We start from the raw sequence: 13,380 nt of genomic DNA, 5'->3' as shown, positions 1-13,380 counted from the left end.
AAGAAAAAGAAGAATTAGGGGTGAAACAGCAGAAAGGCTAATGTTACTTTCATCAAAGGACAATCTCATGTTATAGTAAGCAGAAATACTCAAAAGCCAGGAAACACAAGGTTTTGAAGCAACAACCATGAACTTGGGAAACTTAATGACCAAGTGTTTCAGTGGATGAAAGTCACATGCATTTATAAAAAATAGGACTGGACAAAGGCATAATTTATGTTAGAGATACCTACTTAGAAAACTGCTCAAAGAGCATGGAGTTCGGCAATGTTCTCAATCACAAAACCCTGAGCTGACTGCAAATGGGCAGGATAAAAGAGGAAAATCTGCTAGAAGACACTAAAATTAATACCATGCCTCATGTATAATGAGGAATGCTACATAACCACTGCAATCTTCAATGGCAAAAAGATACAGCCCTTCCCTTGTCTGAGCTGCACTACGGAGCTAAGCAAAAACGAGTCCCATCAATATAAACATCTTAATTACAATATGGTATCCTGGACTGATTCCTGGAACAGAAAAGGGACATAAGTTGGAAAACTCATTAAACCTGAACAAAATATGGAATTTAGTTAATAGTAATTTTAAAATATTAATCTTACTTTTAACAAATGTGACATTATTATGTAAGAAGTGAACAGTGGGGACAACTAAAGAAATGTATAAAAGACTCATACTAGCTTTGCAACTTTTCTATAAACTTAATATCCCAAAATAAAAGGCTTATTACAATTAAAAATTTTTGAAGCAAATATATTTTGAGTCTTCACAGCTATTATAATGAGAGCTGGCAGTCAATAAAAACCATCAGTTTTCAAGAATCAGGATTTATTTGGGTCAGAACTCCCTGATACAAATGGGGAGGGGGTGGAGCCCTGTGTTAATGATAAGGAAAAAATCTAAGTGGATATTGTTAGGATAAGGAAAATTAAGAAGATATCCACAGTGAATCAACTATGAAGACAGTGTGTATGAATTTAACTCTATCATGACCCATCACAATGTTATCCCAGGAACACCCATGGCCTTACAAAAAACAGACCTTGGGCTGGGGGTATAGCTCAAGAGTAGAGTATGTACTTAATATGCACTAAGGTTCTGCATTCAACCTCTGGCACCAAAATAAGAAAAAAAAAAAAAAAGATACGCTCCATGATGGCCAGCATGAACCACATTCAACATAGTCAGCCTTCCTCTCCAGGTACCATATAATATTTTTTTAAAGAAGTTATACACTAAGTACACCTAAAACCTATAAATAGCCTGAAAGGAAAAGACTAGAACAAAATCTGGGAATTGTGATATACAGTGGGCCCTCCGTATCCATCAGTTTCATATAATCAATCAACTGAAGATCAAAAATACTCAAAAGGCACAAGGACCTGAGTTCAATCCCCGGTACCAAAAAAAAAAATACTCAAAAAAACACAAACCTACATCTTTACTGAACATTTATATGGACATTTTTTCATTGTCATTACTTTCCAGACAGTACAGTATAACTATTTATACAGTATTTACACCATATCAGGCATTATAAGTAATCCACAAGTGATTTAAATACATGAGAATGTGTTTAAGTTGTGAGGATAAGTATATGAGGATGTGCATAAGTTTTATATAAATAAGGACTTGGGTATCCTCAGATTTTTATATCCATGAGGGGTCCTGTAATCAATCCCCCTCAGATACCAAGGGAAAACACTAATTACCAAAAACAACACTGATGTTTACCAAAACACAAAATAAAGTTACTCCAATATTAATCACTACTCACTGACTTAAGTGCAAACATGTAAACACAAAATTCATTTATATTTTATGTATACTTTATACACATAGCCAGATGATAATTTTATACAATACTTTTAGTGCACCTGTGTTTTGAATGTGACCCCCCTTACAAGGTCAGATGTGGAATTTTCCACTTGTGGCATCATGTCAACACTCAAAAAGTTTCAGATTTTGGAGCATTTTGGATTTTTGGATTAGGGATGCTCAACTTGTAATTACAACAGAGCTCTAATTAGAAGCCTGGTTTTGACAACTAAAATCAGATTCCATTTCCCTACCTCCTCTCATCACCAAAAATAAAACACTCAAACAGGCCAACTGCTTTGCTGCCAGCTGTAATCTATGCTGACCTTTAGGTCAGGCGATTAGATCATATTCAGAGAGCGATACATCCAAGAATTGAAAAATCTTTCAGAAAAATCACCAATTAGTAAAAGCCAAGCTTTTCAGTTTTTGTTGACAATAAATCAGTCCTTTGTTTTTAATGAATTAATTCAGTTTGCACTGATTATAAAGTGATGTATGAATGAATCCATTGTACATAAACATTATAGATTTTACATGTTTGTGAGCAAAGACAAATAATACAGAGGGAAACAAATGAACACAACAAGGTGTTTATGGTTTCATTGTAGGTTCAGCCATTAGCAGAGCACCCTGGGCATGTTGCCTAGTCTTGGAATCTTTTTCCTTTTTTTTTTTTTTTTTTTTTTTTGGTACCGGGGATCAAACTCGGGTCTTTGCGCTTGCACAGCAGGCAGAGAAACCACTAAGATAAATCCCCGGCCCCAAATATTTTTCTTAACCTGTGAATGAAATAACTAACTCCATGCTTCCTCTACAAAGAAACTGTCAAACTAAGGGACAACCTCTGAACTCTATCAATCTGTGCCTCCTACTTACTGTAAAATAATATTCTAAAGGCCACAGAAACACAGAGTTTGATAAATGACTCAGTTCTATGCAAACAATTTTAAAGCAAAATTATTACTCAAAGACAGCTATGTCATTAGCCTTTTCTATTCCTGTACATAATTAAAATTTTTATTTATATAATTTATACTACATTCTTTGGACTAGTTAAATTTCAGATCACTAAACTATTTCTCAATTCCAACACCCAAATTGAAAGAATATGCCCTACTTACAGTTACGAATGTCATTCCAGTCCATCTTAGAGAAAAAAGGATGGCAGCAAAGGCCCTCAAACTTCAACCTCTCTTTCTGGCCACACAACAAACTCTGAATCAGATCAAGGTATTCACTGCTAACTTTTGGGTCATCTGGAAACTTCAAAAACCGCTGTTCCAAAAAACACAATAATTATTTTCTTAGCAGTAATTTAGTTTCTCATGTCCCAAAGTTAAGATACTATTTCTTATATATGCAAGCTCTTTTTTTTTTTTCTTTTTAACAAAGAAAGAAGTTCCATGCCCTCTTAACTTTGGACCAAAAGCATGTTCCCAAAATAAGTGGCCTGTTCATATCAATAGACCTAGCTCCTTTAAACTCTGCTTCTCTCTCCCATCTCACTTTGTATGCTCCCCATCTCTCTTTGCTGTCCAACAATAATGAGCTATTTAAAACTCCCCAAACACACCAAGTTGTTCTTTCGGCCTAGAACTCCTTCTCCACCCACAGGCCTCCTCTGACTACCTTTCTTGCCCTGCTTCCCTCTTCCACATGCTCTCTCTGAACCTATTTTTGCACTGACACAATGCAGTGTAGTTTCTGAGTGATGATGGGGAAAGAAAGCAAAGAGGCCCTCCTTCTTGTTCATCACTGTTAACCTGGTACTGTACCTAATAGATAAACCTGCTACAGTTCACTCATGATTAAATTATTCAATGAGCAAACTGAAATGAAGGAAATAAATCAGTCCCAAGAGTCATCTAAGGAGAACTTCAACTCAAGAGAAGACTCAAGAAAAACAACATATGCTACATTAAAAATTATATATTAACTATTCCAGGAAATGGAAATGAATTCTTTTTCCTTTTAGCGTTTTTTTTTTTTCAACAGGGTATCACTATGTAGTTCAGGCTGGCCTTGAACTCATGGCAATCCTACTGCCTCAGCCTCCTCGGTACTGGGCTTATAGGCATGCACCACCATGCCTGGCTCTCTTTTTTCTTTTGGAAACTAAAGAATACATAGATATTTATTACATCTTTAAGAAATGGGCTTAATGTAGTGAACAGTATAGTCATCAGAAAATCATTTTTTTTGTTGTTGTTTTATTTGTTTTGTTCTGTTTGTTTTTTTGGTTTTTTGCAGGAATGGGGATGGAACCCAGAGCCTCTCATATGCTAGGCAAGTACTCTATCACTGACCTACACCCTATTTGATAGTGCTAAGAAGCACTATAACATAAAATAAAGAGCATGAACTATTATTTTGGGCACGTTTCTTAACCTCTCTTTGCCTAGTCTCTTCACATACAAATTTTTTTTTTTGGTATCAGGGATCGAACTTGGGTCCTTGGACTTGCGAGGCAGGTGGTGGAACCACTGAGCTAAATCCCCGGCCCTCTTCACCTATAAATAAAAATAATAACAATCATAATACTACCTAGCCCACAAGGTTTTTGGAAGATGAACTAAACAAGTAAACTATAGTTCATCAGTTCTAAGATTCACATTTATGTACATTTAATAGTAGAGAAATCAAGATGCATTTTATAATCAATAAACATGTAGATTAATTGGCAGTTTTTCTTTTTCAAAATAATGATGTAATCTTACAATTACTGGCAGCTGAGATTCAATGAACTATAATTAGCAAAGCATTTAGGGCAGCTTTTGGCGCACAAAATGAGTGCCTTGCTGGTTTACACATCAATGTTCAATCACACAATTTTTAAATGACATTTCTCAGTATTGCTTCAAAATCTAATGACCCTTACCTGGAAATTCATAATATTATTAAAGGTCCTGGCCGAGGTTCCCTCTGTGAATGGGGTTCTCCCATAAGCCATTTCATAAGCAATAACTCCCACTGACCACCAGTCACAGTCTAGGCCGTAAGTTCCTTTTCCGTCCCCGTTCATTGCGGTCAGCACTTCAGGAGCCATGTAATCCGGGGTTCCAATTGGGAGCTTGGCATTTACCTAAAAATCCATAAATAAAGCAAATACAGCAATTATCCTCAAGTAGATTGCCAACAGCCACATCAGACACAGGCTGATTTGCCACTGATTACTATTCTCCCAGGCACTTAAATCCTCTGTCAAGTGGCACATATCACGAAATGCAAATGCTTTACTAATTATTTTTTAAAAGTGCATAATACAATCCAAAGGCAAAGGGGTAAGATTTGTTGATGATACGCACCCTTTGGTATTACACAAATGAGAACTGAGTACATAGTTAGAGTGAACGATGTGTTCCCCTATACAAGTTACTGATGTAGTAGAACTTCTATTACTTAAGAAAAAACCAAAATGATAATAAATCCCACAGATCAATCTATAAGATCAACCTATTACTGAAAAGCAGCAGCTAGCTGCAAATACAATACTGTAAATGCATGTTGTATGTCAAGTTTTCAAAAACTAGAAAACTGCTTCTGAAATCCACATTTCTATTTCAGCCCACCTGCAGGGTACAACGTGACAAATTACTTCCACCTAGGACTGAGTTTAATGAGCTCATTTTCCTCACCTCCAACTCCTGCTCATATGATCCCTCCCCACTGTTCAGAAACCTGGGGCCCTCCAACCAATGGCACCTGAGTACTGACCTTGACAAAGAGAGGCTAGGACAATGTAAGAGGGCTTTCACTAAAGCTAAACGTATTCCATTGAAAGGACTGTCCTTTTTTTCTGAGAATTTGTCCTTGTAACTCTCTTAGCATTTAGATGTTGTTTCCTGAAATAATGCTAACGGAAGAATTAGCTTTTCAGTCCTTGACTCTGTCCACTTGTTAGGGAATTCAGTAAGCAGACAACCCCTTCGGTCTTCAAAAATATTTGTTTTGTGGTATTAGGGATTGAACCCAGGGCCTCACACATGCTAGGAAAGCATTCTACCACTGACCTGCACCCTAATCCCTTTGAGATAGGGTCTTGCTATCCCAGGCTGGCCTCAAACTTACAATCCTCCTTACTCACCCTCCTGAGTAGCTGGGATTTCAGGTGTGTACCACCTCCCCCAGTTTTGTCAAGTTTTACTGATCCATGAAGTTCGAAGTGTAAGGATTTCCTGTCTAACCTTTCTCCCTATCAAAATAATCCCTGAATTCAGTCATACACTATGTTGCCTAGTTTTCCCATAACCCCACATCATATATGGGCTTCTCACAAATTAGCAGTTCAGTGGTACAAAAGAACCTTTGCTTCATTAAAGTGTTAAGTCCCCCTACTGAGCCCAGAGATTTGAGGAGCCTGACCACAAACCTTTAAGGCTGGACTTTGTATCAAAAAAGTAAATTTGCTTTGCTTTGATTTAATTGGGTATTAAAAGAAAAAAGAATGTTTAGAGAGGACACTATGAAATCTCCTTTTCCTAGTGAGGAAGCTGAATAAAACTCTTCCATCCTCTATCTTTAAGCTGTCTGTTCCTCTGCCTAAGACCTTCTTTTTTTTTTTTGGTACCGGGGATCGAACTCAAGACCTTCTTATTATAGGATATGAGATTTCTGATAATTCTCCCATTTCCTCTCTCTAATTACATATATACATGTCTGTGTGTGTATATAATATAGGAATATATAAATATCCTAAAATTCTCTCATTCCTTCTCTTTTTACCCTTCTCCTCAGGGCCACACTCTGGTGTAGGTTTTCCTCACATTAAACCCAGAAAGCAGTGTGATGCTACTATTCCTGTCAGTGACCACCCACTGTTCTAGGCAACAGAATTTCCACTATTAGCCCCTACTCTGGAAAGCTGAACAATCACATCATGCAAGAAACCTACAGACAGGCCTGTGTTAAAGGACAGAAGTAAGGGCAAAGGAGAAAATATTTGGTCAAGACAGAACCATGGGTGACTTATGCTTGAGAAACTGAAAGTAGCTTAAGTCAAGAGAATGCCTTGATGTCCGGAAGTCTGAGTTGAATGTGTATTAAACATTAATAAGCTCAGTAAGGGATGAGGATTAAACTATAGGGGCTTAGAACAAACCACAGTACTGACAATGAGCAATAGATATCCTTTAAATAATAAAACAAGAAAAACTGTGACATTTGGTTTAGCTAAATAATAATAATATCACTGTACTGTTGATTAAATGCCTAATTACCTTGCAGGGCTAGAACTACACAACTGTCAAATATGTACCATTTATACTGGTTGGATTTTATTTTATTTCTACATAGACTGTTCTGGAATATTTACTTCTCATTGTTTGGAGTCAACCAGACATAGTCACTTGTTCACATCTAGAGTTGAACTTGACTGAGTTGGGTTTTTTGGGGGGTTTTTTTGGTACTAGGGATCAAACTCGGGACCTTGCACTTGTGAGGCAGGCAACGGAACCACTGAGCTAAATCCCTGGCCCTTGACTGAGTTGTTTAACAGGGTGTCCCAGCCAGAGTATAAATTGTCAAGGCCTCATTTTCAAACTAATGATTAGACTTATCAGAGTCAGATAACTCCCCAACTATTCTTGCCATATCATGGATGTGTAATTATATACACAAATGTCAAATAATTTTCTAAGTTTCTAAGTGTCATTATTAATTTGTACTAGAAAACTACGAAAGGAAAAAGAGCCACTGGCTTGCTCTCTGTACAACTCCTACTATAGTGCTTATTACCAATTAACAAAGGCTTTTAATGACTACCAAGTTCCCATTAGTCACTGACCTCCAAGTACATGAAACCTGTTCAGCATGTAATCTTACATGTCCTAACAAGGAGTTTGCAACATGCTTTCACTCTCCTCTGGTGGCAATTCAGCCAGCTAATCTGGGTGAGAGGTTAAAAGTGAACAAGTACGAGGAGCCGCACCAGCCTGCAGCACACTGGCAGGGGCCCAGGATTACAACTTGGTTAATTTTCCCTCTATTTGACAGGGAAAATAAGCCAGTTCAGCAGAAGACAGTAAGATAATGTCTCGAGGACAGGAAAGTCTACCATGTTTTGGAAAATAAACAGAAATGAAAAGAAAGCAGGGGAGGAAGGAAAAGAAAAAGAAAAGGATTAATTTAGCAGATTATTTTACAAACAAAAAACAAATGAGGAAGAAAATAAGAAAAGCATTGTCTTCCTCCTCCCAACTGCTTTCCATAAAATGCTAAATATAAAACTACTTGAACCTAATTTTCCCCGTCTAGCTCCCCAGGGCATGAACATACACATGCAGAAGTAAAGGAAAACAATTCTCACTATGTTGCTCCACTTGTGGCAAAGAAATCAAGTCTTTTCATTCCTACAGAAATTTGAAAAGGCCACTGGTCCATATAGGTTTCCAACTGCTAAATGGGGCTGGTTATCACTTAATATATTATAATACACTTTACTTAAAATCTCCTTACAACTGGTTTCAATAGAACCAAATGAGATAGGTTGGAACTGCTAGCTGTTTGTTATTCTTTGAGATTTCAATAATGTGAAGTGGGGGACCTAAGTCACACAGCGGGTCCTATGGTCACTAGGCCCCTGTTCCTATTGACTAATGTTAAATACTCCAAAGCTACATTTTTGAATAAGAAGCATGAGATAAAGACAATGGACAGAGAAGAAACTAAATACATCTAAGATTTACAAATATCCAAAACACAAAGATAATATTTGGAAGTGGTAGGAAAGAGGATTATGCATTTTTGCATGGCATATAGTAATTTCAATAAAAATGAATAATATTTTGTAGGCTATTTCAGTACAGAAAACATGTATTGCTTACTTTAGGTCAATAAAGCATTTTATTCAAAGAAAATATCTATTTAACCTTCCACCCATCAAAAGTAGAAAGAAAACAAAAGAAAATCTGGGAGCACACCTGTAATCCTAGCTGCTGAGGAGGCTGAGGCAAGAGGGTCACAAGTTCAAAGATAATATGGGCAACTTAGAGAGACTCTGTCAAAATAGAAAATGAAAAAGGGCTGGGGGCGTAGCTCAGTGGTAAAGGGCTTGCCTAGCATCCATAAAAACCTGGATTCAAGTCTCAGCACTGAAAAAAAAAGTTCTAATTCTACATCTGCACTTGATCTAGATTGTAAATTATTGCTCTTCTACAATAAATAAAAAGGCCTTTACATTTAAAACAATGCCCAAAATTCCTTATCTCCTTGTCACATTCTGGCACTAAAAAACACAAGGAGAAAGAAGTATGATATTCTCAAGTGTATGTACTGAGTGCCATATCTCCTTGTCCAAAATAATCAGAGGTTCAACCTTGAGCTGCAAATAAACCTGAGTGCCTCTTGGAGGTTCCTGCCTGGAGTAAAGGTTACTACAATGAGGCACCAAGAAAGGCGGTTTGAGGTACTGAAAGGGAGAAACTTGACGTGAATAAGCACCCTGACTCTCTACTAAGGGCTCCAAAGAGAGTGACTCCAAATGTGGAGATATGGCCTTACTCTTTAATTCCCATTTATTTCCCAAGCAGTAACTGGGGGCTTTGAATCTAGTTTCCTGAGTAGGTTTTCTTAGTTGCAACACATATTGTTGGCTCTAATTAATTAGCTTTCTGATGCTTCTTAATCTACTGTAAGCATTTTCAACCCAGGGTGATTTTGCTCACCATACCAAAGGGGATATTTGGCAATGTCTGGAGACATTTCTGGTTGCCATGGGGTGAGGTGGATCTAGCGAGTAGAGATTAGGGATGCAGGTAAACATCCTATCATACATAGGACGGCTCCCCACAACAAAGATTCATCCAGATCAAAAGAGCAATAGTGCTGAGGTTATACTGTCAGACTATGCACTATGCTGCAATGTATATCTAAATACATGTGTTTATTAATGTCACTAATGCAATGCTTGTTTTTGAATTCTAGGGGATAAAGTTTTGTGTTATTTTCTTCTTGTGCTTTATTCTACTAAATTCAGTTCCTAAGTTTTCATGCCTATTTCTGACCTATACATAATTTTTTTGAAGGGGGAGTGGGTAGAGCTGGGAATTGAACCCAGGGCCTCACCCATTCTAACCACATGCACTACCACTAAGCTATACTACCCGTTTCTGTTCATAACTTTTAAAACATAAAATGCTTTGACTCTATAATCTAATTCTTTTTTTTTTTGGTACCAGGGATTGAACTCGGGTCCCTGCACTTGCAAGGCAGGTGCCAGAACCACTGAGCAAAATTCTCAGCTATAATCTAATTCTTAATGTGAAGATCAGATAAATAGATTATAGGAACATAACCTGAAAAAAGAGTAATGCTAAAACTGAGAATTCTTGACTTTGTACAGCATAGGGAGCCTGTTTTCCCAAGGGCTTGAACACTAAGTAACTTATCTAAAGTAGGCCTCAAGCAGGGGATTTTGCTCAGTGGTTCTACCGCCTGCCTCACAAGTTCAATCCCTGGTACCAAAAAAATTTTAAAAATTTTAAAAATAAAGTAGGCCTCAGGCCTGCAGAACACAGAGGCCAGATACTGAATTCAAGTGCAAAGAGTTAATGGAATGCTAAGCCTTTTTCTAATATCAACCTAATATCCACTTTCCCTCCAAGGAAACTGAGGCTAAAGGCAATTTTACTTACTGTCCTTTATATAAAGACTTAGCTCTGAGACCTGGGAGACATTTTGGAGAGCAGCTTCTCTAACTTCTTAATTTGAGCATTTTAACTAGAATCAGTATTTTCTAGAGAAAGAATAAAACGCCAAGTTCATAAGGATTTGTCGAGGTCACCAAGTGAAATTAGTCTTAAAATCTAAGTTGACCTTCTCTTAGACCTATCCTTTTTTGCATAGTTGACCTCAAAATTTACATTTTAGTACAAACCAACCTTATTAGAGGATTTTTTAACTCTAATTTTTTTTACTTTGTCATCCTTTTCCTAAAGTACTTCAACTCTTGATCTTAATAGCTCCTTTCCCATCTTACTAATTAACATATGGAATATAGCTTAATTTTTACCTCAAGTCCAAGACTTTAAAAAAAATGACATTTTGAGCAGTGATTCTTGACACTTAAAGATATTTAGCTCAAATAGTGATTTAATCTAGTGATTAATTTCAATTTTCCTGCATAGGAAATAGAGGAGTTGAGAAAAAGGAGGTTACATTTCATCAAAATATTTTAATGTAAAAAAGATATGACCAAGTCTATAAGTGGCAAAAAAAATGAAGGGGAAAAAAACATTTTTCTTTTAATCAAACTATAAGAATGTTTCTAAAGAGGTTTTGCAGATACTAGCAGGCATTGTACCTAAAATGGTGCTAAGAGCTGGGAAATAGCTTTATGTTCCCATCCCCACCCTTGTCTCTCAAGGAGTCACACAGAGGCAAAAGGAGCCTCCAAAATGTTGTTCACCATTATATCTTGTATTTCCCAAACTTACAAAGACCAAACAATGCTTTTTAGTAAAAATTCTATTAAGCAACTTTATTCCATTTTGTTACCACTTTATTTGAATTCATTTTAGCAGCTGATCCAAAATCCACCAGCTTGATGTGTCCCATTCGGTCAATGAGAACATTCTCAGGCTTGATGTCTCTGTAAGCAAATCAAGACCCTGGATTAGTGTTATCTTCTCCATGCCAATCAGCAAGTGATTGCTCTCCTAGGATCTCAATTTGGCCAAGAATCTGGTTTATATATTCTTCTATACAGATTTTTTTTCCCTATTGATAGGTATGAACGACTAGCATATATTTTATAAAACAAAGTTTTAAAAAGAAGAACAAGAAAGGAAAGGAAGCAAACATATGTTACTAGATGGAGTATTTCTGTTAGAGGTACACATTTTACATTACAAAAACTAAGGTGAAAAGGCACTAAGTAACTTTTGAGGGTTTATTTTAGATTTTATAATTCCTAGGCTGGCCATCATTACATTCTCACAATATTCTCAGATATACATAAAACACCAGATGAATGAGGACAGGAAGAAACATCAACTAATTGAGAATCCCCGGCTTGAGGCCTACTTTAGATAAGTTACTTAGTGTTCAAGCCCTTGGGAAAACAGGCTCCCTATACTGTTCAAAGTCAGGATTTCTCAGTTTTAGTATTACTCTTTTTTCAGATTATGTTCTTATAATCTATATCATCTTTGTAAATTACTAACAGGTACAGTTAGAAGTATGCTATGGTTTGGATCTTAACGTTGCCTGATCCCTATAGTAGAACTATTGGAAGGTGGTAGAACCTTTAAGAAATAAACCCTAGTGGAAAGTCTTCAGATCACTGGGAGTGTGTCCTCAAAGAGCAATAAGAGATTGGCCTCTTCCACTCACTTTCTTGCTTCCTAACCATGAAGTGAGTGGTTTTAGTCTGCCACATCTTTCCACTACCATGTGCTGCCTCATTATGGGCACAAATCAACCATGGACTGAAATCTCCAAAACTATGAGCCAAAATAATCCTTTTCTTTTATAAGCTGATTATCTCAAGTATTTGATACAGGGATGGTAAGCTGATTAACACTAAGTACAACTCCATGATCTTATGTTCCTATATGATATGCAGTTCCTTCTGTAAATCAAATTCAGTTTATCTATCAGATAACCCAAAGAAAGCATGCAAGAATTCCTGATACTATTAGCTACATCATTAGCTAGTAATAGATCTTACTGGCAAATTTGAAAACATTATAATTATAGATCTATTTCACTGTTGAATAGCAAGCTAAAATGTCTGCCATTTTGGAAAGTTAACTTTCAGCCAGTTTCAGAGAAGACTGGCTAAAAATTGGACAAAGCATTATTTTGATCCTGAAATCATTCATCCATTCATTTCATTGAGGTATTCTTCCATGATACAGAAAAATTCTCAGTATGCTGCTTAGAGGTTTCACTTACCGATGTACATATCCCATCTGATGAACACTGTGAACAGCTAAAATCAGTTCAGCTAGGTAAAACTGAATCATATTTTCATCTAATTGGTCCTCATATCTATTCAAAAGTGATAGCAAATCCCCGCCAGGCTGATATTCCATGACCTGTAAGAATGCCAAAGTTATTAATTTTTCACACACCCAAAGAAGGGAATGCCTCAATTAGATCTTCAAATACCACCTGACGTGTTATAATTACAATGTCTCCACAAAGCAAGGAAGATGTGTGAGACATATTGTAAGACATAGGATGAGGTCCCTGCCCTACAAAAATTATATCCATTACCCAAGAGAATCAATATAATGAAAGACTAGTTAGTCCCAGACACCATGCACAATGTTTGCAAGGCAAGTCTGAAAAGTTGAATTAAATCCACCCACTCCCCACCCACCCACGTTGACACTCCAGACATTCCCTAGGATTAGGTATGCAGCGTAGATGGATATTCCTGGAGGGCAACAAACTCTCTTACATCCTTTTTGCATTCCCCTCAGCACCCAGCAGAATATAGGAAGCATGCAATAAATGTGATACAATCTTTTCCTTTTACAGTCAGTGTGGAAGGCAACTGAGTCTCCATTAAAAATTTAACTACAAATACATACCCTTTGACCTAGTAATTCT

The 13,380-nt window shown here is 36.9% G+C and overlaps 1 protein-coding gene across 17 annotated transcripts in view; it reads right to left on the bottom strand.

The window, feature by feature from the left end:
* Cit (citron rho-interacting serine/threonine kinase) overlaps positions 1 to 13,380 on the bottom strand; it is a 169,135-nt gene that overhangs the window by 119,445 nt on the left and 36,310 nt on the right. For all 17 annotated transcript variants that reach the window (XM_021257359.2, XM_021257360.2, XM_021257364.2 and 14 more), the window contains 4 exons: positions 12,718 to 12,860; positions 11,317 to 11,410; positions 4,703 to 4,906; positions 2,946 to 3,099 (listed from right to left, as the gene is read on the bottom strand). In XM_021257359.2, the coding sequence (XP_021113018.2) occupies positions 2,946 to 3,099; positions 4,703 to 4,906; positions 11,317 to 11,410; positions 12,718 to 12,860 (595 nt within the window). The remainder of the gene's footprint in view (positions 1 to 2,945; positions 3,100 to 4,702; positions 4,907 to 11,316; positions 11,411 to 12,717; positions 12,861 to 13,380) is intronic.

Source organism: Heterocephalus glaber, unplaced genomic scaffold (genome assembly GCF_053883595.1).
Source record: "Heterocephalus glaber isolate CG9 unplaced genomic scaffold, H.glaber_assembly_v1.0 deba00001687, whole genome shotgun sequence".
Classification (NCBI taxonomy): Eukaryota; Metazoa; Chordata; class Mammalia; order Rodentia; family Bathyergidae; genus Heterocephalus; species Heterocephalus glaber.
Note: the sequence above shows the minus strand (reverse complement) of the source record. Positions and strands in the feature narration are given on the sequence as shown.